Genomic DNA, 25596 nt, shown 5'->3' on the forward strand with positions numbered 1-25596 from the left:
AAATATTTGGTACAACATCCTCAGTAAACAGCTCCCTTTCAGCATATGCGGAGAAGGAATTGGTAAACAGAAGTCTCAGAAAGTATTTCCGCTTCATATTTTATAACCTCACAGTTGATATATTGATGTACCCTTACCCTCCTTTGAAAGGTGTTTTCCCCCACATCTAGAGTCTATGTCTGTCTTGCTGTTTTTGAGTTTAAGGAAGTGGTGGTTTTCAAAGTTACATCTTAGTTATGTGTAAAAATATTTTTGTGTTGCAGTCTTCCAGGAGCTTTTGCTGACAATTCCAGTTTCCGAACTAAACACTTGGGCAATGGTAAGGGCTTCGATCCTGTCTCTAATTTGCTGACGACCATGAATGGGTGGATGTGATGCCCGTTGTCTGAAAGGGTAAGTGAGAGTTTATGATTATTTACCCGACAGTTCACAAAAAAGGGGGGAGGGAGGGTCCTGTGTAGTACAGGAAACTGATAAATGGTTTCAGCTCATCAGAACAATTGCATACCGAATAGTACAAATTTTCACTTTGTAAGAAGGGATACATTCTTATTTTCTGACATAATCACTTTGGATAATTCTTATAATGATCTGAAGACGAAATAAGGCATAAGAGGCTATAACAACCCCCCCCCCCATGTTTACCTGCTTTTATCATTTTTACAAGGATGAACCTTCTAAATTATGAGTAACATACAAAGTTGAAAGAGAACATTTTTGGCCTTCTTACAGCCCAGTGATAAAATAAGTCAATTTGAATTATATTGAACTCATCTTTAATTTTGGAGGAAATTTAAATCTGTTTTGTTCATTAAAAAAGATTCCTTCTTTAAAAAATAACAAGAAAATTCCCTCTTAAACCTTTTGCATGGTTAGGGTTCTTGAGGAAAGTAAAGGATTGGAAAGACTTTCTAAAATATGGCCTATTTTATTTTATTTCATTTTATTTGTAATCATAGCTCTCTACATTAGTTCATTGAGATTTTTAGGGAGCAGTCAGAAAGGGCAAGGTGATCTTTCTCTTTTATTTGTATTTTCTTGTATTTTATGAATCTATCATACTCCACAAAAATTGATGACTCCCTCTAGTAATGAATAACCAGCTGTGACTTGTCTTCTACTTGAGACCCAAGTTGGCTGAGACCAAGTGTTTGGGGTATAAACTCTGACACCATTTGTTGCGTGACTTTGACACAGAATGAATCACAGTATATAGGGAGCCATTTTGTTTTAGGTTTTTTTTTTATTGAATGGCTTTAATGATAAGAGCCATTGGCATAAGCTCATCTTGTTTGCTTTAGTGGAGTTACATTTAAAACAGATTCTGTTTAATGAGATAAGTTTTAGTGAAGTAGAAAGACTGTATAATAAGTACATTAGAAATTGACAGACCTAGTAGTTACCTGATAATGAATTATAGTGTTCTTAAGTCTCTGTAAGTTTTGACTTCCTGTTTTTTAAAAAAATATGGATAAGTTAGTCTGATTTGTCAGTGTTAGCAAGGTCCTCAACTTCATTTAAATTTGCTCATTTTACAAATAGAGCAGCTCATTCATGGAATCTGATTGAAATGTCAAAGGCCCTGAGTTTGGTCATACTGAAGCTATCCTTTTGTCTCCATCAACAATTCTTTATTTCATTTAGAGAAATGGATAAGTCTAGTTGATGCAACTTAGCAAAACTTCTTGTGATAATTATCTTACTGGCATATTGTTATTTATTCGAAACCATTTGGTCTAGTTTTATTTTAAAAATGTCGTTATACATAATTTTAATAGACCACTTCTGTGTCATAGATTTTCTTTCTTCTGACCTTTCCTTCTTATTTTTGCTGGGGCTCAGTGCCTGCACAACTCCACCCCTCTTGGCAGTCATTTGCTTCTTTTCTCTAGATAAGACAGGGTGTGAGGCAAGAGATAGGAAGAGAGACAAGAAGAAGTGGCACTGCTTCTCCACGTGTGAAACTTCTCTCCGTGTAGACACTACCTTGTGGTGATCTAGGACTCAAATTTGGATATATATATGACATATGAGCCACTTCCTGACCCCAGTAATTAATTAATTAGCTAATTTTTAATTTTTTGCCACCAGGATTACTGCTGGGACTTGGTGCCAGAATTACAGATCCACGGCTCTTAGTGGTCACTTCTTTTTTCTATTTTATTTGATAGGACAGAGAGGAAATGAGGGTGGAGGAGATAAGAGAGGGAAAGAGAAAGATACACACCTGCACACCTGCTTCTCAGATCATTTGTGTAACCTCCCCCAACCCTGCATGTGGAGATCTGGGGCTCAAGCATGAGCCCGTGCACATGGGTAATGTGTGCACTCAACTGGGTCTGCCCCCTTCCCCAGTTGTTTTATTTAAATTTTTTTTTTAATTTTTTTTATTTGATAGAGACAGTCAGAAATCGAGAGAGAAGGGGGCCAGTTACAGAATAAGAGATTTAGAGAAACACCCGCAGCACTGCCCTACTACTTGCAGAGCTTTCCCCTTGCAAGTGGGGACCAGGGACTCGAGCCTAGGTCCTTGTACATTTTAACATGTGCATTCAGCCAGGTGTGCCACCACTCACCACCCCAATTATTTTATTTAAAATATTTATTTATTACCTTTTGTTGCCCTTGTTGTTTTATTGTTGTAGTTATTATTGTTGTTATTGATGTCATTGTTGTTGGATAGGACAGAGAGATAGAGAGGGGGAGAGAAAGACTCCTGCAGACTTGATTCACTGCCTGTGAAGCAACTCCTCTGCAGGTGGGAAGCCAGGGTCTTGAACCGGAATCCTTATACCAGTCCTTGTGCTTTGCACCACCTGCACTTAACCAGCTGCGCTACCACCCGATTCCCCCCAATTATTTTTTAAATAGCCCCAGGGAAACAGCTAGTCCAAGAATTAGAGACCAGGTAAGGGCTTGTGGGCTCTAAAATTAACTTCCACTTAGACTAGTTTGTCATCTGACCACTTTTGCTTTTCATTCCATCCTATTGGGGCTAGAGAGAGAAAATATAATCCTCTATCTTCTTGACAGTAGTTTCACATTACTAAACAATGATTAAGGTAAGAATGTTAATTAATAAAAAAATGGTTAACGGAGTCACTGAAGACCTTAGGTTATCTCACTGAGAGGTCTTGGGCAATTCCCTTAGTTTCTTTACACGACTGAATTCCTGTATGATGACTTTTGTGACTGTCTGTAGTTACTGAGCAGATAGCACGCATTATGGAAAAGTATTATTTTGAGGGTTCCAAGTAGAGTTGAGAATAAAGCCCGCATCTGTCTGGTTTACATATGAGAATTCTTAGAAGTGGTAGGAATTCTGAAGGCATTGAAATAACATCATATTCAGATGTGAGGGTACCTGTCATCTCTGGCTTTAGTATTGAGAGATCCTGATGCAATATTACCGTCAAAAAATTGTTGTATGATATTAAGCAAAGCCACATGAATAGCTTTGTTGAAAGCTAGTTTCATTTATTTATTAATTTTATTGGGTTAGGCTTGCTATTAAAAAAATAAATCTGAAGAACTTTAATGAAAACAATATCTCTTTTGAATTGATATAATGTACTGTTAGGTCCAATCAAATACCAGGCCCTTTGTTGCTTTCTTTTCTAAATAAGGTAGTACTTTTTATTTGTCAGATTGCAATGTACTTCTCTTTGCTGCGCTTATGGGATGAAAGAGAAATCCCCGAAACTCCTTGAACTGGAACATCCCTTCTGATTTACTGTCCTTACTTTTTCTCAAAGCATACCCTTAAGGTTTTCACAGATGATTAATCCTGTTCGTCTTGTTGCAGTAACATGGCCTCTCATCTCCCATGCATTATGCACCTGAGAGCTAAAAGTTACTCACACTCATAAGGCATTTAGAACTCAAGACGCTGAGCGGCAGAAGGAAGCACCAACTAACAAGTTGATAACGTGGAATCTCTGGGCTTGAGATAAACTCAAATTCTGAGTGAAATGGATCAAGATAGAGTGATCTTGGTTGAACAGTGTGACTGCCACAGGAGTAGGGAGACAGACACTTCATCTCACTGCAATGTAAGGAAATGAAACGCTTTACCAATGACACGTTTGCACAGACAGATCATTATGGCAAATTTCATAGGCCAGGCACTGGATAATTTATTCAATCTATGTTGGTAATAGCCATGCCTGAATTTATTTTTTGTGGCAGGATATAGAGAGAAAAGGGGCTGCTCACTTTGTGTCTCTGGTTTGCGATCTGGTACTTGCATGCCACCATTTGCCATCAGGGAATCAGTGTGACTGCTGTGACCCTGGTGTGAAGCTTTAGTAGATGTTGGTACCTAGATGATGCATATCACGGGGATCCAAGAGTGAAGTGTGCCTATGTCTGCTGCATATTTAAAAGGCAGTTAGCTGCATTATTATTAATCAATGTGATAATAACAGCCTGCATTTGCATAGAGTTTTCTAATAGAGTTGACTATAGATGGCTTGTCACTCTGAGCCTTGGCATTGCACTGTCTCTGACAATAAATTGTCACTTACTGGTAGACCTGGTATAAAAGTATCACATACATGGCACCAGTTCTTTTTCCTTGTTTGTCCACAGTGTCTCTTTTGATCTCTCTCTCAAGTTTTTAGTTTGTGACTTAGAAGAGAATCAAACAGGAGAAATAAAGGGTAGGGAACTATCTCAGAGCATTGAATGTAACATGCTTGATGCCTCTAGTTTTGTCTGTGGCACTACATGCATAAGAGTGGTACTCTGGGGGGCTGGGTGGTAGTGCAGCAGGTTAAGCGCATTTGGTGCAAAGCACAAGGACCAGCTTAAGGATCCCAGTTTGAGCTGCAGCTCCCCACCTGCAGAGGGTCACTTCAGGAGCAGTGAAGCAGGTCTGCAGTTGTCTATCTTTCTCTCCCCCTCTCTGTCTTCCCCTCCTCTCCTGATTTCTTCCTGTCCTATCCAACGACGACATCAATAGCAACAACAATAATAATAACAATAATAAAAAACAGGGCAAAAAATAGCCTCCAGGAGCAGTGGATTCCTGGTGCAGGCACCAAGCCCCAGCAATATCCCTGGAGGCAAAAAAAAAAAAATCTTAAAAAAAAAATTCCAGACTAGATAAAATACATCTTCAAAACTGTTGACTAAAAACCACAGGAAAAATAATCTTCACTTAAGACTTGGTAGTTCTCTACCGTTTTGCTGAGAGTTTCTTGCCTTCTTATTTTTTTAAATGAAACGTAAGGGGCTGGGTAGTGGTATACCAGGTTATCATGGACCAATGACCCAAGTTCAAGCCCACAGTCCCTACCTGCAGGTGTTTCTCTTTCCCTCCCTCTTATATATCTTCACATATATATCTTCCTCCTCTCTATTTCTCTTACTCTATCCAATACAGTAAAAATAGAGTTTTTAAAAAAACTTAAAAAAAAAAGACCTTTGATTTTGTGTGGTAGAGTGGAATGATGGTGCAGATGAGGCTTCTGGGAAGAGACAGTGGTAGGTAGCTGGTGTTTGGGGTTTGGAAAGTCAGTGACTGGTGGGCTTTCTTCCTGGGATGCCTCAAGCTGGGACCTGTCAGTGGGCCAAGCAACTTTGTTGTATTCAAATTTCCAGTCCCTGAAATTTTGACTTTGTTTTAAAAGTAATTTTAACAATTTAATAAACTTCATAATAGGGTTTATAAGCTGGAGCCAGTGATCTTAAGTCTTTTGGTCTCTTTCGTAACACAATGAACCTAATATTGGTAAAAATACAGATCTTCACTCACGCCATAAAGAGAGGCTAAATTCAATAAGCAGTTATGAGTGCTGGCAGCTGCCTATCAGATTGTATAACTTGGGCTCCAGCATGCGAAGACAGTGTCAAGTTACATTTTCTCTCTGAAGTATTTTCGAAGCGTTTATTTTGCCTTTCTCTCCAGTCCCTAACCTAATACAGGTAATGTAATTGGCTGAATATTTTCCACATAGCTAATTGGCTAGGGGCCAAGGTAGAAACCATTGTCTGGCCTGATGAAGATCAGAAATTAACATGACATTTACGTGGAGGGAATGGAATATGTTAGTAATACAGAAATGCAGGATGGTGAGAGCTGAGAGCGAGACTGACCATTCTTTCCTACCCATCAGCAGCAAGAGAAGAACTTCCAGCTCTCCCGTTCTCCCACTCTCTTAACACCTTCCACAGTGACCAGCGGATCTCCGTGTCAGATTTACTTTTAAATTCTTTCGACGGAACTGTGAGACAAACTAATGAATTATTCCATCTGTCAATTAAAAAAAGAAAATCCACCCCTTACTACTGTGAGATTAAATTCCAATTAGAAGGTTGCATTTAATTCAGAAGCTAGAGCATTGTCTTAATGAATTCTTGTTGGAGGTGACAGTGTATGTGAGATTAATTTATATGGTGAAGGCAGATATAAATTCATTGGATAATGTTAGACATGTTACTTCACATATACTAGCTGTGAAATGTATTTCTTCTCTAGTTATGTCCGCAAGGAAGTAGAGTCAGAAGAAAAACATATCTTCAGAGAAAGAGCCCTTTCTTTTTGGATTCGTGCTCTAAAACAACCTTTTTTTTTAAACTTTTATTTTAGAAAATCTGTTAAATTTCCAAATTAACTAAATTTATGGATCTTGGTGTGTGCTATTTATAAAATTGAAATAGGCTTTATGATATAGGAAATTAGTCTAGGAATGAGAATAGGATCCAATTTTGCAATAAAGGTAATATTCATTTATATTGCAGGAATTCTCCATTTCTCTAAGCCCCATGTGGGATCGTACACACATTTCTTTTTCTGGACCTACACACTCACTGTAGAGTAAACTTTTATGTATTGTGTAGGCTTTTGCCACATGGCAACCACACAAAAACATCAAACCTTTTGCCTAAATCATGGGTGGCAAACATTCTCGACACGCTTTTGACGTTACAGGACCTCACTCCTGCCCATTCTTATGCCCCGACAGGTGTCACTAGTCACATGTTCTCACTCACTGGCTGTGGATGTGGCCTTAGAATTGCTCCACTTAAGTTTTTGTGCATAAGCTTGCAGATTTACCGTTTATATACATATGGGTGGTAGAATGTCAGACTAGTAGCTTTTGACCAATCTCAGTAGTTTGCTTTTGCTACCCAGCGTTTAGTACACTCTCTTAATCCTGTAGTTAAACCTTACATGTTCATTCTATCAGTGCATCTCACACATCCACAGTTAACTAAGATTGTCTGGTTGCATAATGTTTGGTGATTTGTTTTGTTTTTGTCACTAAGGTAATCACTGGAACTTGGTTGCCGGTATGACAATGGTTGGAGTTTTGACATCATTTGTATGCTTTCTTAGATAGTTTGTTTTCTACCCTTAATCTGGCTTTAGTGTCAATATTTGTGAAACATTCTAGTTTTGCAGGTGTTTTTTTTTTTCCAATTGCTTTAATTTTGGGAAAGAAAATAGACAGTTCTCCTCCTTGTTACTTTTACATCATCTGGAATGCTAATATAGTAGGGAAGTAGAGGGGTCAAAATTAAACTTCGACTTTTACTCTCTAAGTGCACTGTCTCTCACAGGGAGGGGCACAGACATGTCCCAGGTGCTGACTGGTGTAGGGCAAATATCGTGCAATTTCCTTTTGCATAGTAATCTTTGTTTTTTGTCAACACACTGAAGCAGGCTGTACCAGGGAGGGAGGGAGGTATTCACTATTATATTTCAAACAATATCTTCCGTGATGTAAAATTCTAGGAACTTAAGCTATATTGCATGTTATTTCTGAAAAATACCTGGTTTTCTGTTAACTTGATTCAAGCAATACATAGAGATTAAGAGAAGGAAATTTCCATTCAGGTTATGTGAAGGCTTCTGAGCTCTAGTGTGTGTATTACCATCACTTTAATTCCTTCTTAAAGAGAAACAAGAGCTGGTGAAATAGCTCACTTGAATAATGTGCTGCTTTGCTTTGCCATGTGCTCAGCTCAGATTCGAACCTGGCCCCCCACTTTGTTGAAGGAAGCTTTAGTGCTGTGGTGTCCTTCACTCTCAAGAGGGAGAGAGAAAGGGGATGATGAATAATTGGCCCATTTATGCACTGTAAATTTTGAGTACAGATTAATGTAGTATAATATATAAATCTCATTATTTTATTTGTGTTGGTCATTGTAGCCAGAATTCTGGACAGTGATAGTGAGTGAACTTGTTTGTACCTTGGTAACCTCTCGATCCTTGTTCATAGACTGATGTGACTGGCTCTTGGCCCTGGTCAAGCATCTGTTCTGAGCTTCTCTTCACAGTGTTCTATGCAACCCCGACTGAGTGGTTTATATGGACTCATCAGATGAATTCTTTTTTCATTCTTCCTCTATTCTGTGAATTGTTATTATTAGATATTAGTAACCATTAATTAGCAGCCATTCATTAGCCCTCTCCTTTTTTTTTTTTTTTTTTACTTCTTTCATTGAGATATTAATGGTTTACAGTATAGTTGTTGAGTACATTTTCTCATGTTATCATGATAGGTGGGTGCAAAACACTCTTACTCCCAACTTAAGTTCTTTTTTAAAATTAATTTTTTTCCCTTTTGTTGCCTTTGTTGTTTGTTGTTGTAGTTATTATTGTCGTCATCGTTGTTGGAGAAGAGTGAGAGAAATGGAGAGAGGAGGGGAAGACAGAGAGGGGGAGAGAAAGATAGACACCTGCAGACCTGCTTTACCGCCTGTGAAGCGACTCCCCTGCAGGTGGGGAGTTTGGGGCCTCAGACTGGGATCCTTGTGCTGGTCTTTGCGCTTAGCGCCACATGTGCTTAACCCACTGCACTACCACCTGATTCCCAACTCAAGTCCTTTTATCCCATCCTACACTATGTGTCCCGTACCCCATCTCCACACACACACTGGCATATTAGTGATCTCATTTAATTTTTTTTAAATCCATGACAGGTCTTCAGCTCTCTGGGCTGACTTTATCAACTAGAAAGAGAGAGCCAGAAAGAATGAGGGAAAGACACTGTAGCACCAAAGCTTCCTCTAGTACAGTGGGGACCAGGCTTGAACCTGGGTTGTACACATCACAAAGTGAATCTATCCAGGTAAGCTGTTTCGTTTGTCTTCTCATTTAATCCTAATACCTCTGCATTCAGGATATCATTATTTTGATCATATTGGTGAGAACATAGACTGCACAGTAAGTGTTAAAAGTGGGGTTTGTTCTGTGCCAGACCAGTTTCCAAGCCTGTGTCTTCACAGAGGGGCTATGCTGCCTCTTCTCTTTGAATAGAGATTGTGATTATTATTTTTTTAAAATATTTTTATTTTTTATTTATTACTGGACAGAAACAGAGAGAAATTTAGAGGGGAAGAGGAGCTAGAGACAGAGAGGGTCGGATGTTGGCACACTTGGTTGAGTGCACAAGGACCCAAGGAAAACTTCACAAGTGGTGAAGCAGGGGCTGCAGGTGTCTCTCTGTCTCTCTCCTTCTCAATAACTCCTTTCCCTCTCGATTTCTGGCTGGATCTATCCAATAAATACATAAAGATAATAATAACAATAGTAATAATAAATAGTAATAGGCCTGCACAGCAAGAGAGATACCTCTAGCCCTCCTTCACCACTTGTGAAGCTCCCCTTCTGCAGGTGGGGATCAGGGGCTTGAACTTGGGTCCTTGCATACTGTAGTGTGAGTGCTCGGCCAGTTGCACCACCACTTGGCCCCCAAGATTGTGATTCTTTAAGGTTCTTTTTAAGGTTGCCTTAAAGCAACTTTGTGTTATAGTTTTCATTTTGGAAGAAATGGAATCCAGTTTACTTATTTATAATTTCATTTATTCAACTGATATTTAAGCTTGCTTCGCACAACTCTATACAACTCAATGGTAATAGAAAAAGGATTAGATCTCTCAATAGGCTTATCAGGACAGTAATTCTCATACATGACAGCACATCAGCATTACCTGGTGAGATTTCAAAAATTCCATTGTCCTGGCCACACCCCAAACTGACTCATTCATAACTGCAGCTTGGGGTGGGGGAGACAGCACAGTGGTTATGCAAAAAGACTTTTATGCCTGAGCCTCTGAGGTCATAATTTCAATTCCCCACACGACTGTAAGCCATTGAGCAGTCTTCTGGCAAAATAATACAGTAAAATAACTACAGCTTAAGCTACAGACATGGCTTTGATAAAAGTAGATATATAAAAGAAAATTTAATTGAACAGTTTCAAAATATATTTTACAAAAATAGATTCCTTCCATGTAATTTCTCCATCTAAAATCTTCTGGAATCTTGCTGTTATTCTGTGCCTGTGTGCTTGCTCCTTTCAGTTCTCTCCTTCCCTGAAAAAGCTTTTGGTGGGGCAGCTGATGGCTTTCTAATCATCTGTGCAGATACAATGTAGGCAGTGCACAGAGGACAAGTTTTCCAGCTGTTCAAGAGAATGGGTGTGAGAAAGCAAAATGATGTTTGCTGTTTCTGTGTGCTCAGGCTGAGATCCAGGACTGGAAAGTCAAGTCTTGTCACTTTGTTAGATCACTCAGACCCCTTCCCTGTGGATTGCAGGGACTTATGCATTTACAGCATCAAATTACAGGCCAGATGGGTAGGAGTCTAGCTTCAGAATTGCTCTATCAGTTTTTTGTTTTCTTAGACAAGGATGCCTAAAGTTACTGTTAGAGAATTATTTTTCTATCCTTCATTTTTATGATTTACATATTGGACCATGTCAAGGTGAAATGGCATGTCATTTGGGATTTCCTTTACAGATGTTCAGCAAAGAAGATATGGAGTAGAATCTTGATATTCTACACTCCTGGGTGCTGGGTATACAGGCATTCTTTATATTTTTTTCTCAACTGTTTTGTATATTTGACTCATTTTTGCCACCAGGCTTATCACTGAGGCTCAGTGCCTGCATGATGAATCCACTGTTCCCTGTGGCCACTTTTTCTTTTCTTTTAGTTGACAGGACAGAGAAATTAAGGGGAGAGGGGGAGAGAGAGAGAAAGAGAGAGAGACTGACCAACCTGCAGTGCTGTCTCACTGCTTATGCATCTTCCCCTCTGCAGGTGGAAACCAGGGGCTTGAACCTGGCTTCTTGCAAATGGCAATGTGTGTGCTCTACCACCTAGCCCCTAAGCATATTTTTAATAAAAAAGTTTTACTTGAGGTGTGTGTGTGTGTGTGTGTGTGTGTGTGTGTGTGTGTGTGTGTGTGAATGTTTTATGTAACTTACAGTAATGAACTCCAGTGTTCATAAACCAGTCACAGGGTAGACTCAGGTCCTTTCTCCCTGCCTTCAGTCTCTGCTAGGCCTCAGTTACTGGTGAAATTTAATTGACATAGAGTTCTAAGGACAGGGAGGTACTAAACCAATTATCTAAAAGTTACGGTAATTTTCTGGACGATGTAGATAAAATTCGTTTACTTGGCATATAAGTATTCCCTGACTAACGTATAAAAGTTGACAGTACTTGTTATTAGTATATATTTCAATTAAAGATGTTTTCTGTAGTTCTCCCATAGGCAGTGTTTGGGTTGGAATGAAGGGAACCTGAATCTAGGCCCCACTGGATTTTCTTCTCTAACTCTTAAGTCTTTGAGACCATGATTCTCAAAAGTGTGATTCCAGGACTTGCCAGGAAGCACATTAAATACAGATATCTGGGCTCTTACCCAGGTAAGGATTCCAGACTTGATTAGAAAAGCTTGGACTCTTGGTGGCTGGGTGGTAGCACACCTGGTTGAGCACACATGTTCCAATGTGTGAGGACTGGCATTCGACCCCTTGGTCTCCACCTGCAGGGGGAAAGCTTTGCAGGTGGTGAACCAGTGTTGCAGGTGTCTTTCTCTCTCTATCACTGCCTTCTCTCTCGGTTTATGCCTGTCTCTATCCAATACATAAATAAACATTTTATTTTAAATAAAGAAATAGCTCAAAACTTAATTTAAAAAACAGGAAAAGCTTGGACTCTCAAGTTAGAGTGAATGATTTCAGGTCTGAATAATTCAGCTGGATAAGCCCCAGCTCTTACTAATAGTGTTGTTATTTTGGCTAACGTATTCATGGCATCTCTTCAAGCCTCAGTTTCCTCATCTGCCAAATGGGATCAATAGCAACACCTATTGGTTGACTGTGAAAGATGTTTATATAATAGTGCACACCTTAAAAGTACTTAATATCTGTTAGTTGTAACTATATTTTAAATTATATTTTTGAAATATTCACAAATACGTAGACATGAACTAGAATACTTAGCAGATGGCAGTTAATACTCCAGGTGGCACTATTTGGTGAATAGAATTTAAACCTTGTAGTCTCAGACTTTAAAAAAAAAATATATATATATATATATATAATTATTAAAAACATTTAAAATTCGTATTAGAAGTTTCTTACCTAGATGGTTGAAAAAATAATTCTGTCACTAAAGTGTACGAGAGTTGACAAGTGTAAATATGCAGTTAGACAGTTTCAAAAAACGTGTATTATTTACTGATCAATGCACTGTCTCCTCTGGAGCCATTACACTCAGTCATTGCCTGTCAATCTCTCCACGCTGCTATAATCAGACCATGGATATGCATATTAAACTCCAAGAAAGTTATTGTGCATGTGTTGGGGGAGCCTTTTAATTGTTAATAATGTTGCTGCTTTAAAAAGGCACCAGGATAGTTAGCTCTTATGCTTGTTAGTAGTTATGAGATTTGTATAAGGAATTAGGGGAGTTAAATCTTGGGTGGGTGTATGGGGCCCTGAGCTGTGGCACTTATTGTACCTTCAGACAGGGTTCAGTGACAACCCCCCTTCCAAAACAACAACAACAACAAACAAGCAACAAAAAAAGCCCTCTTTCTTCTTGTCCTGAGGAACCTGGGGGTTCCTTCTGCTCTCCTGCCTTATTTTTGAGAAGGCATTTGTAATATATATTAGTGTATGTGTACATGTGTCATGGTATATATAATGTATATATACATATATACACACACACATATATATGTATATATATTAGTGTATGTGTACATGTGTCATGGTAAGAAGGCAATCTTTCTGCATTATCAGGAACCAACACTTTTTTTTTCTCTCAGCTAAAAGAACAAAAATTTAAGACTCCATAGCCACAGAGGATCTAAAAGTGAGTGGGTATGGCTGTGTTTATTTATAGACCCAGGGATTCGAATGTTGTATAGTCTCTATATGCTTAAATTCTCTCTCGATCTTTTGAGGAGGTGAAAAATTGCACATTCAGTTTGGCGCCAGTTGGCTGAGCCCTCGTCTAAAGCAGAGAAAGCATGGAGCATGGTGAGGACTAGCTTCTTTGTTCTAGCTCTCCTCTAACCATTTGCTCTTGATAAAATAATCATGTTGTTCACTTTTATTTAAATCGTATCTTGAGATAGGCTGTTCTGTATGAGTGTACTATTTCTTCATACAGAGTGAAATTTCCTGAGACCCTCCCCTTTCCTGTATTTAAAATGAGAAATATGAAACAAAAGTGAAAGTGAGGATAGGGCTGAAAGATGGGGTGAAAGGGAAAACCAGTCAAAGAAGGAAAGTTGCATAACACATTATTTTCAAAGTCAGGTTTTTAAAAAGTGTGTTGCGTATATATTTCACTGATGAAGTTTGAGATGAATTTTCTTGCCTACTCAAAGGAATATTTTTGAAAATCGAATGCTTAAGTCTGATCTTAATATATTTGTTATATATTCACTGGGTAGCTAATCAGCACATTTAGTCTGGCTTTCCAGGTAATGTTGATAAATTGAAATCCGTAGTAAAATAGTGAGAAGTTTCAGGATAAAAAAGAGGAATTTTTATACAGGTTGTACTTGGGTACAGCAAAATTCTTCAAGGTAGTATTGAGTCATTAAAAAGTGAGAAATTGGGAGCTGGGCAGTAGTGCAGCGGGTTAAGCGCACATGGAACAAAGTGCAAGGACTGGCATAAGGATCCCAGCTCGAGCACCCGGCTCCCCACCTGCAGGGGCGTTGCTTCACAGGTAGTGAAGCAGGTCTGCAGGTGTCTTTTTCTCTCATCCCTCTGTTTTCCCCTCCTCTCTCCATTTCTCTCTGTCCTATCCAACAACGATGACATCAGTAACTACAACAATAATAACTACAACAACAATAAAAAACAACAAAGGCAACAAAAGGGAAAATAAATACATAATTAAAAAAATAAAATAAAAACAGACCTTATGAACGTCATTTGATTTTTATTAGAGAAATATTGGGAAGAAAAGAGTAGTAAGTAATGAGTGAAACCTGCTGATATGAAGATGTTTTAAACTAAAATTCTCTCGCCCCCTTTTGCTGAATATTTGACTCTTTTATCTGATTAAAGGTGGCAGAAAGTTAAGAGAGGGGAAATGTGGGAAGGTGAATTCATGGTCTAGGGTATCTTCATAAAGTGAAAGCCAAGATGTAACATCATACCCAGTGAGAGGAATTGAGTGAAGCTAGGGGTGTTCACCTAGCTCTCCAGGCATTTTTTGTTGTAAGGGGTGGTGGAAGTCTGACTAAGAAAGAGAAATGAAAAGATTTTTGTTTTTCAAAGAACATATATAAAAAATCTAGAAAGATATTTATCAGGTATCATAATAAAACTGACTTGGACATGATGGAAGGAATTTCTGATTGTTGGCTAATCATAACTTACAAGCCAGTGTATTGCTTTTTGTTCTTAGGGAGTAAGCCTTTAGAAGATGAATTGTGAAGTAGCAAATATATTTTCATATAAATCTCTACTATAATAAAAAGGTAGAAAGTAAGAGAATATAATAAGGCAGAACTATGTTGAAAACCTTTCAGATGGATATTATATCTGTTTTGTTTAAATGGACATATTCTAGGACTGCTATGCCTAAACTATTACTATATATCCGTGTATGTGTGTTCTCAGAGCCCCACAGTTTAACTCTGGCTGTTGGTGTGCCAGGGATTAAACCTGCAAGTCCAGTGCAAGTCCAGTGCACTACTGCTGCACTTCTCTTTGTCCTAGAACTTTTAATATATAATAAACGGTCCAATGTGTTGGTAAGAATACAACATATTGGCTAGACAATTGTGGTTTGAATCCTTACCAGTGTCTTGGGTAAGTAATATCTTCTTTTGCTGCTCAGTTTTCTTACCTTTATATATGACAATCATCTCTAACACATAGGTCATTCTGGGATTAACTGAATTAATAAACATAAAGCATTACAAAATCGCTTACATCTAGTAAAATTTTAGTAAATTTTATAGCTAGCTGTCAACCATAAAATATATCTCAGTCAGTGTGTCAGTATATCTGTAGCGTCTTAGAATGAATGTGACTTTTCATGCATTGGTGTGTCACCATTTGAGAGAGAAGGGAGAAAGGATCAGAGCACGACCCAGCTGGACATACCGTAGTGCTGGGAACTAGACCTGTAGCTCTGGGTCCTCACGATTGGAGAATGGTGCTCTAATAGGGCATCCCCTGCCACACACCCCTTTACGGTGGTGTTCTAGGGAATGAACGAAGAGTTCTGTGAACGCATGACACTGAGTGGTCTTACAAGCCTGACTTTCCATTCTGGTATCTCTGAGAGGATTGCAGGGTGAGGTAGGGGTGGGGTGGGAGGAGCAAGGAGAGCAGAGGAAAATGTCATAGCACTTTTCCTACCATTAATGGAGGCCCCCCTGCTGTTGTTCATGGTGCTTTCAAATGGGTTCCTGGGGCTTGAACTCAGAGCTTCATACACAGCAAGGCATGTGTTGAACTTCAGTGAGCTATCTCCCAGTCCTGAGAAAGCCCATAACCCTTGGTACTAAGAACTGTTTCCTCACAGTGAGCTAAAATCTACAGATTTTCATTTAAAACCTAAATTTGGTACTACTGCCCATCAGGAGTCTGCAAACCCATTTCTCTTCTACACAACAGCCCCTCAAATATTTTCAGATCCTCTTGAGTTTCTTCTAAGCTAAGCATCCCTTGTTCCTTCTGCTGTTCCTCTCTGGTTTGGTTTAAATGTTCTGTAACCATTTTGGTCTTTTCTCACAGCACCAGTAGCCACTGAGACATATTTTTGGTATGTGTCTACATTTATATATAATTCACTTAAAAGCTGTCTCTTTTTGACAAAACTGTATCATTTGGAAGGGAAACATTTTGACTTTTCTTAACCCATTTCTTAGATCCCAAATGTGAGAAGCTGGCATATAAGAAAGTCAATCGCTTAAAAAAAAAAAAAAAAAAAAAAAATCAAGAATCTTCCCCTGAAACACTGTTTTGGAGTCAGTTTTCTTTGTTCCTAGCCAGGTAGCTGTGTCATGCTAAACATAGTAGCTATGGTCAGTAAGTCGCTGAAGTAGCTTCTTAAGATGTGCCTGCTACATACAAGATACTTTGCTCAAGCCTTTAGTGGAAGTAAGTTATTCAATTCTCATTCCTGTAAGTCTGCTAGGATTTAGTCTTGTTTTCAGATAATGAAGCCAATGCTAGGGTAAAATCAGACTATGGTATGAAAAGCCAAGAGGAAGATTTTTTTTTTTTGATAAACAGACCAGGATTATTCATTTATATATCCATAATCCATGTGATCTTTTTATTCTAAGAAATTATATAGCTTTGGATCTTTTTATGTTTTGTTTCAATGCATAGAAATTATACAAGTAAAATAAAAATTACTTCCGCCCCACTCTTTATTTTTTCAGATAATTCACTTTTATTCTAATGAAGTCATTCAAAATTATCTTTAAAGACCCTGCTATTCTCAATGTGCTGGAAACCCCTTTTCCCCATGACTTTGGGAATAATACACTTAATTTTCTTTTAACTTTCCTCAAGTGACTTTTCTTCCTTCCTCCTCCCAACAAGAGACTCCCAGAGAGGAAGCCAATAACAATGTTCTCAGCAGTAGAAGATTTCAAAATACATTCATGGGCATGGGTAACTTGGAGGATGGCTGGGTGCCTTCTCTGAGACTTAACACATTTTCTGAACATGGAGCTTCACCATGGCAACAGCCATGTCACATACACATTGGTGACACATGTAAGGTGCTGCCACAACTCATCCCAGGTTGAATGTCTGTGATTCATTGTTTCCACTGACACAGTGACTGCTGTAACTCGCAGTTGGAAGGTTCTCTGGTTTTCAGTGCCATTAACGCACACTGACTCCCATGGCATGCGGAGGGCTTAGGGAGGGGAAGCATAAATAAATAAGTGTGCGGTGTAAACATTGCCTTCATTAGCTTTTCAGAGAGACACATGTTCACCACTCAACCTCCTTGCCACTTGCATTCTTCTATTCTTAAGCATATTTTGTTGGTAACACCTTGGAAGTTTGAAAATGATTTTATTTTTAATCATGGTTGTACCCATTTCTACTTGGCAGACATTAGAAGAGAGTTCACGGTGGCCCCTTTTTAGTATTTATTTTAATTCTTCACATGTAACAGATTTATTGATGAAGACATGATTCTGGGACTATATATATATATATTTTTTTCCCTCATTGTGAACTTTATTGATTACTTTATATAAAACAATTGATGGCTTTCTGGGTCCATTGCTCATATGGAGGGGCCTGAAGGTTGTATCAGAAGACTTTGAAGAGATCCAAGATGAATGGTAATTTAACATTTTAATTTCTGAGTGATTCAGAGAGAGAGAGTAAAAAAGTATATGTGGAATCTGGAAGACATTAAAGAGATGTCAAGGACAGACAGATTTTGATTTGTAGCCTAATGAAATATTTTGCCAACTTTTAAAGATTTTTTTTTTTTAGACTAGGAACTTTAATCATTTGCTTGTGTTTTTGGCATGGTAAGGTTATTCCTGTTTCTGTTATATGATGAATCTCAAGTGCAAATGGGATAATTTTTAATTAGCAAAATTATAAAACCATTTGCAGCCAAATGTTTCTTGTCTTGTATAAACTGTGAGGTTTCACATTTTACTTTAATCAGTTTGGGAAATTTCATTTTAAAGATCTATTTCAGTTGGTGCTTTATGCATGGATACAAATCCTCAATATTAGAAATTACCTTGTCATCTCCTCTTTCCCAATGTCACCTGAGTCATCTGACTGGATATTGCTTTGTCTGTTTTGGAGGTGTCCTGGTTACCTGAGTTGAACATAAGATTGATAATCAAATCAGTGTTATGAATGCAAGGTTAACTACTAGAAGATAAATGGTATCAGGGATTCAGAGTGTTTTCTGAACTTTGTTGTATGACTTTTTTTGTTGAGAGTTGCTTTGGTTGCCATTATCTGTGTAATTATTTGAATGAAAATGTTATTTTTTTATTTTGTGCTGTAAATAATATGGATTGGGCGTTATTTAAAAATATATTTTATCCAGGAAATTAGAATAATGAGCAATGTCATGGAAGCTTATGCTTAAAAAAATATATATTTATGTAGGAGCCAGGCAGTGGCACACTCACTAGAGTGCACATATTACCATGCATGAGGACCCAGGATCAAGCTCCCAGCACTCACCTGCAGTAGGGAAACTTCACAAGAAGTGAAGATTTATTTAGTGCTACTAGTATCTCTTTTTCTCTCCCTCTCTTTCCCCACTCCCTATTTCTTTCTGTCTCTCTATCCAATACTACTACTACTAATAATAATATTAACAAGAACAACAATAATAATAGTGATTAGTATTCTCATAGAAGAATATTTATTTATTTTGAGAAATAAATGGGTGAGAAACCATTTCCTTTTTTTGTCACATATATTTACACTTGATTATAAAAGTTTTGCATTTTCTGGGACTCATTAGAAAGATGCCTAGAACAGAATTCTATGGAAATGAGGACAGATTTAAGTGTTCAGAGTTTGAGGATGTGGCTAAGTCCTTTAACTTTTTAAAAAATTTTTTCCTTATAAAATGGAAATATTGACAAGACCATAGGATGAGAGGGGTACAATTCCACACAATTCCCATCGATTTTTATCTGGGGCCCATATTCAGCACAGGAGCCTATGTAACCTCTGCATCCCTGTAGGTCTGAGCTCACATTCTATGGTCTCGGCTAAGAACATTCCAGGCTGCACTAATCAGAACCCATCTTCCTTGGGTGATCGGTAGAGTATATTGTCCAGCCTCCCTTCAGAGAATGGAACATTCCCTACCATTGTTGATTCACAGTGAGGGCAAGGTCATATAGGGGCCCACAAAGGGGTCCATTATTTTGTTCCTGATGGAGATGGAATGATTTCTTAATGAAATATGTTTTTTCTCTCCTCACCTCTCTTTTGACAGGCCAGAAAGAAATTGAAAAGAAGGGGTGAGACAGAGAGGGAGAGTGAAAGAGAGATACCTGCAGCACTACTTCAGTGCTTGTTAAGCTTCCCCCTTACAGTTGGGGCCTGGGAACTTGAACCCAGAACCTTGTACATGGACTGTCTGGTCCCTAGATCCTTAAAGGAATAGGTTCCTAAAAGCTATCTTGGACCTAATCATTTATTGCTACACAATAAATAAGACCAAAGGACAGGAATCTTACATTAAGTCTAACAGAATTTCCATCTAGGTCTGGGAAAGATTTTCCATGTACAAATAAATACAGTCAACCCAGATAAAACTGATATATGATCTAGCATTGTGCTTTCGGATACCTAACTCTAGCTGTGCCACCTGTCTGCCTCGGTCACATGGACAGTGGCTGGTGCTACTCAGCACTGAGCTGCACTAACTGTAAAAGTACACGCTGAGGGAGTCTGGTGGTAGCGCAGCAGGTTAAGCACACGTGGCGCAAAGTGTAAGGACTGGCATTAAGGATCCCGGTTTGAGCCCCTGGCTCCCCACCTTCAGGGGAGTTGCTTCACAGGTGGTGAGGCAGGTCTGCAGGTGTCTATCTTTCTCTCCCCCTCACTGTCTTCTCCTCTCTCCATTTCTCTCTGTCCTAGCCAACGACGATGACATCAATAACAATAATAACTACAACAACAATAAAAAACAAAGGCAACAAAAAGGAAATAAATAAATAAAAAGTGCACGCTGAATGTCAAAGACATTGATCACATGTTGAAGTGATAGTTTTTGATGTATTGAGTTGAATAAAAGTGTCATTAAAATTAAATTGCTTTTGCTATTTCCTTTTTTTTTTTAACCTTTTTGATGCAACTACTAGAAAATCAAAAATTACATATGTAGTTCACCTTTTATTTCTGCTGGACAGTACTGTTGCCAAATATATCAATTCAGTACTTACAGAAGTAGGACTCAAAAAAATTGCTTCTCCTTAAAAGGCAGTTTAAACATGGCTGAAGTTGATTTAGCACTTTACTAATTTATTTACTTTCAAGTTAACCCACTTTGTTTATAATAAATGTAATGTTGCTTTAAATACCCCTTCATGAATCATAATCTGATTGTGAGAAAAGCACTTGCAGTCATTTTCATTTTATGTGTTTCAAACTGCATGTCTAGTTGAAGAATCAGTTAACAAACTACTGAAGTCTGACATCAAATGCTGTAAGGTAGTCTTCAAAAACAGATCTTTTTTTTTTTTTTTTTAAATTTTGCTATGTAGAGCCATAACTTTAAAATTGGTGTGTGTATACAATTAAGTCAGTATCAGACTAGTCAGGACCTTGCTAGGTCACAGAATAATTTGTTCTGACACACCTGTAAGGCACTCACAGGAGACTGATATCTTTTTTCTTTCCTTCCTTCCTTCCTTCCTTCCTTCCTTCCTTCCTTCTTTCCTTCCTTTCTTTTCTTTCTTTTTTCCTTTTCCTTCCTTCAAGGGGGGTATTAATGGTTTATAGTCGACAGAAAAATACAGCAGTTTGTACATGTACAACATTTCTCATCTTTCCACATAACTCTTCAACCCCCTCTAGGACCTCCTCTGCCATCATGTCTCAAGAGCTGAACATTCCCCACCCCCTACCCCAGAGTCTCTTACTTTGGTGCAGTACATTAGAGACTGACATCTTTCTTTTCTTCACCTTAACTTTGTTGTACAGTTAGTTGTTTATTTATTTATTTTGGCTAGAAACCGAAGTTGAGAGAGAAGTGGGGGGAAGAGGGAGTGAGAGAGAGAGAGACACCCACAGTACTATTTCACCACTCTGAAACATCTCTGCTACAGATGGGCCTTCAGCTTGAACTCTGATCCCCATGCACTGCAATGCATGCACTCAAGCAGATACACCCACCACCGCCATAACTTTTTAAGTAACCCAATCTATGCTGGCATGTAGTCCAGTATTTTGCATATTAAGATACCTCTGCTTTTTTTTTTAAAGATAAAATTTTTTTTTAAATGATGAAGTTTATTTTCTAAGACAGATAGACATTTAGAGGAGAGGGAGAGGGAGACAAATACAGCACCATTTCTCCACTTATGAAGCTTTCCCCCTGCAGGTAGGGACCAGGGGCTCGAACCCGGGTTCTTGTTTATGGTAATACAGGCACTTAAACAGGTGCAGTCCTCCCGACCCCCTTGATTTGTGCTTTCTTACTCTTCCTTTCTTGTGAGTTGACAGTCACCATCCCACCTTCTCCCTCATTGCCACTAATGTATATTTTGTTAGAAGTAAATGCTTGACACCAAAATAAGTTTTTTTTTAAGATTCTATTCATATCATCACCTTGAAAAAAATCATAACTGCTATCTTTGGGAATTTTAATAATAGGGCTTGGCCACTGTAGCCCGCTTAATAGAAGGGGTGGGGTGGGGTGCACTGGGTTAAGCGTGAGTAGTATGAAGCTTAAGGACCTGCACAGGGACCCAGGTTTGAGCCCCTACTCCCCACCTGCAGTGGTAAATCAGGTCTTCAGGTATCCATCCTTCTCTCTCTCCCCCTTCTCAATTTCTCTCTGTCCTTTCCAGTAAAATGGGAAAAAAATGGCCATCAGGAGCAGTGGACTTACAGTGCCAGCACTGAGCCCCAGCAATAACTCTGGAGGGAGTAAATAAATAAATAAACAACAATTTGTGTGGAGTACTCTATATTTAGAAGTATCCAGGTAGATGTATTCATTTGGTACTTTTTTTTTTTTTTTAGAAACTCTTTTTCTTCTTTTGGTCACATTTATTCAAGAGTGGTCATACTCCAGTTTTCTTCTATGCTATCTTCCTTTTGGGCAATCATGGGTGACTTAAATTTTGTTGCTTTATGATAAATGATATCCAAATAAGAAATAGGGGACTAGTATCACTGCTCATTCCTATGAAACAGTAACAATGAACATTTGGAATATTTTCTTCTAGTCTTTTTCTTTTTTTCCCTCCAGGGTTATTGCTGGGGCTCAGTGCCTGCACCATGAATCCACTGCTCCTGGAGGCCATTTTCCTTCTCTTTTATTGCCCTTATTGTTGTAACCTTGTTGTGGTTATTATTGTTATTGTTGATGTCCTTCCTTGTTGGATAGGACAGAGAGAAATGGAGAGAGGAGGGGAAGACAGAGACGGGGAGAGAAAGACACCTGCAAACCTGCTTCACCGCCTGTGAAGCGACTCTGCTGCAGGTGGGGAGCCCAGGGCTCAAACCGGGATCCTTACGCCGGTCCTTGTGCTTTGTGTCACATAGGCTTAACCTGCTTCTAGTTTTTCCTGGTTGCGGACTCTAAAGAAATACACAAGCAGGGACCAGGTGGTGGTGCGTCTGGTGAAGTGCACACATCACAGTGTACAAGGACTCAGGTTCAAGTCCCTGGTCTCCACCTGCAGAGGAAAAGCAGAGCAGGGCTACAGGTGTCTCTTTCCCTCTCTATCTTCCCCTCCCATCTCAGTTTCTCCCTGTCTCTATCCAATAAGAAATAAATAACATTTCTAGAAAGAGAAATACACAGGCTATGTAGCTGCAGTTAGCTTGTATATAGAACTTTTTACCCTGCTTCCTTTCTCTGTCATGACGATTTTCATACGGCCACATTATCTTCAGAGTAATTAATTTAATTTCATTGACTGATGTAATAGATCATTTATTTATTGCATAGATGTTAGTGTATTATCAAGGTCAGGGCCTAATCGATAACCACAGAATGGACAGGACCTCTTTGGCGATCACTCATTAATGACTGTTTTGTTTTTTTTTTTTGCTATAGAGTTGTCGTCATGGTATGAGGCATAGCACATAACAGTTGGTTTTTGTGTGCCATATGTTGCAACAGGATGTTTAGCATTCCAGTGCCCCCAGTCATTGTGCAGACCAGAAATGGTCCCACATGCTTCCAGTGCTACATTCCCCGGCTGACAGTCACTGATTTCATATCTAATTCATGGAACTGTTTTTCCAGCTGGACAGGACATTCAATGCTGAGCATTTAGACTGGTTACTTCTTTTTTTTTTTCCTTTTCTTTCATTTAATGATAGTATGTCCATTTTGTTGAAGAAGAAGACAGTGAAAGAGGGGTGGCTTTTCCATCCTCCTCTGTTTACTTTTTTTTTTTTTTTTTTCCAGTTCACAGTTTTGAGGGACTGCACTTTGACTATTTTGGAGAAAGAACATGCGATTCTTAATAAAGTCTCAAGAAGACAACGTTTGTTTCTCCCAGCCAGCCGCTGCTTTTGTCCCACATCTATCCCCACAACCAACCCTGTTGGTAGAGTGGAGTATACTTTGGCGACTGAGGGGGGTGGGGGGAAGGCATAGAGGAGGCCGGGTGATGGCGCACTGGGTTGAGCATACATGGTGCAGAGTGCAGGGACTGGAGCAGGGATCCCAGTTCAAGCCCCTGCCTCCCCACCTACACAGGGATCACTTCACAGGTGGTGAAGCGGGTCTGCAGGTGTCTTTCTTTCTCTCCTCCCCACCAATGTGTCCTCTCTGCCTCCCCTTCTCTCTCAATTTCTCTCTGTCCTGTTCAACGGCAACAACAGCAACAGCAATGGAAGATGGCTGCCAGGAGCAGTGGATTTCTAGTGCAGGCACTGAGCCCTGCAAAAAAAAAAAAAAAAAAAAAAAGACACAGTATTGGTAAGTGTGTAAAGATCCATAACACAAAAGTCTCCTTTCAAATTCTGAGTCTCCTGTTTACTGGCTGTGTGTTCTTAATTATGTTACTTCAGCCACTGTTCTGTGACCCCACCCCTACCTCATCACTGGGGCTCGCCTCTCTGGCTTTTTTGGAGAGAGACAGAGAGAAAGAGAGAGGGAGAGGGAGAGAGAAAGGGAGAAAGAGGGAGAGAGGGAGGGCGGGAGAGAGAGAGACAGAGAGAGAGAGAGAGAGAGAGAGAGAGAGAGAGAGAGACCCAGAAGCCCTGGAGAGGACACTACAGCAGTGAAGCCTCCCTTGGTGTGGTTGGGGTCAGGCTCCCGTCCAGGTTGTACCCATAACAAAGCAAGTGCACCATCCAAGTTGACAATCTCATTGGCCCTATATCTCTTTTTAGTCTCCATTATATGATAGTATGCACCTCAGAGAGACCTTTTGGGATTGATTGAGCCATACATATGAGCTACTCTGTTATTAATAATGGAGACCTGTGTTGGGAGATTGCTCCGTAGGCAGGGTGTATGCCTTGGCATACAAGAGGCCAAGGGTTCGATCCCTTGGACCATATGGAGCATCATGGACTCCAGAGGGAACTCTGTGGATGATGGAGAGGTGTTTTGGTCTCCATCTCTCTTTCTTTCCCCCTATTTATCTGTCTCTCTTTAAAAAATATTATCTTTGTTTATTAGGTAGAGATAGCCAGAAATCGAGAGGGTGGGAGAGATAGAGAGGGAGAGAGATAGAGAGACACTTGCAGCACTGCTTCACAGCTCACAAAACTTTCCCCCTGTGGATGGGTACCCAGGGCTCGAACCCGGTTCCTTGCACATTGTAACGTGTACTCAACCAGGTGCACCACCACTTGGCCCTGCTGTATATGTCTTTAAGTTAATAGACTGAGAACAGGGCCTACTCACTCGGGACCATTTGGTGGTAGTGCACATTTGTGAGGTCCTTGCTTCATTGTCCAGCACAGCATCTAAATAAAAAAAAAAAAAACTACAAAGAGATCTCCAACTCCACCCTTACTTCTTTCATTTTATATAGTGGTTACAAGCACAGATACTGGGGTATCAAGCAGGCTCTGAATTCAACTCTTGACTGAATTATTTATTAGTAGCCTGATGCTTTCATTGATTGCTTGCCACTCTGAGGCTGGTTATTACCATCTGTGCAGTGGGAATACAAACTCTGGTGTGTTGCACCAGCACGAAGACGAAGGGAGGACGCTCTTTCAGAAGCACAGAGTGTGGCAGGAGTACTCTGTACATGGCAAAGATGAGTACTACAGCAGTCAAAGGAATTTGAATAAATGCAATTATAGGTACCACTCATTTCATTTCTCTTACCCTTTTTGTGTGGGTATTATTCAGTTACACTAAGAGAGAGAGAGAGAGAGAGAGAGAGAGAGAGAGAGAGAGAGATTTTTAAAATAATGACATATAAGATTGTAAGTGAATAGGAGTGTATATTAACACTGTTCTCACCCCCACCCCCTATAGTGAAGCTAAAAATCTCCTGTCCCCCCCACCAGAGGGTTTTTTTTTTTTTACTTTGGTGAAATATTCCAAGATCAATCAAATTCTACTTGATATTTACCTGCTAAGTTAAAATAATTGAAATTAAGAAGAAAATACAGTACTTGAGGAAAATAGTGAACGTTCATGCTCTTG

At 39.2% G+C, this 25596-nt stretch overlaps 1 protein-coding gene across 2 annotated transcripts in view; it reads left to right on the forward strand.

The window, feature by feature from the left end:
• EIF4E3 (eukaryotic translation initiation factor 4E family member 3) overlaps window positions 1-25596 on the forward strand; it is a 406830-nt gene that overhangs the window by 358754 nt on the left and 22480 nt on the right. For both annotated transcript variants that reach the window (XM_060202876.1, XM_060202879.1), the window contains exon 7: window positions 264-393. In XM_060202876.1, the coding sequence (XP_060058859.1) occupies window positions 264-352 (89 nt within the window). In that variant the 3' untranslated portion in view covers window positions 353-393. Of the gene's footprint in view, window positions 1-263; window positions 394-25596 lie in introns of those variants that run through there.

Source organism: Erinaceus europaeus, chromosome 12 (assembly GCF_950295315.1).
Source record: "Erinaceus europaeus chromosome 12, mEriEur2.1, whole genome shotgun sequence".
Lineage (NCBI taxonomy): Eukaryota > Metazoa > Chordata > Mammalia > Eulipotyphla > Erinaceidae > Erinaceus > Erinaceus europaeus.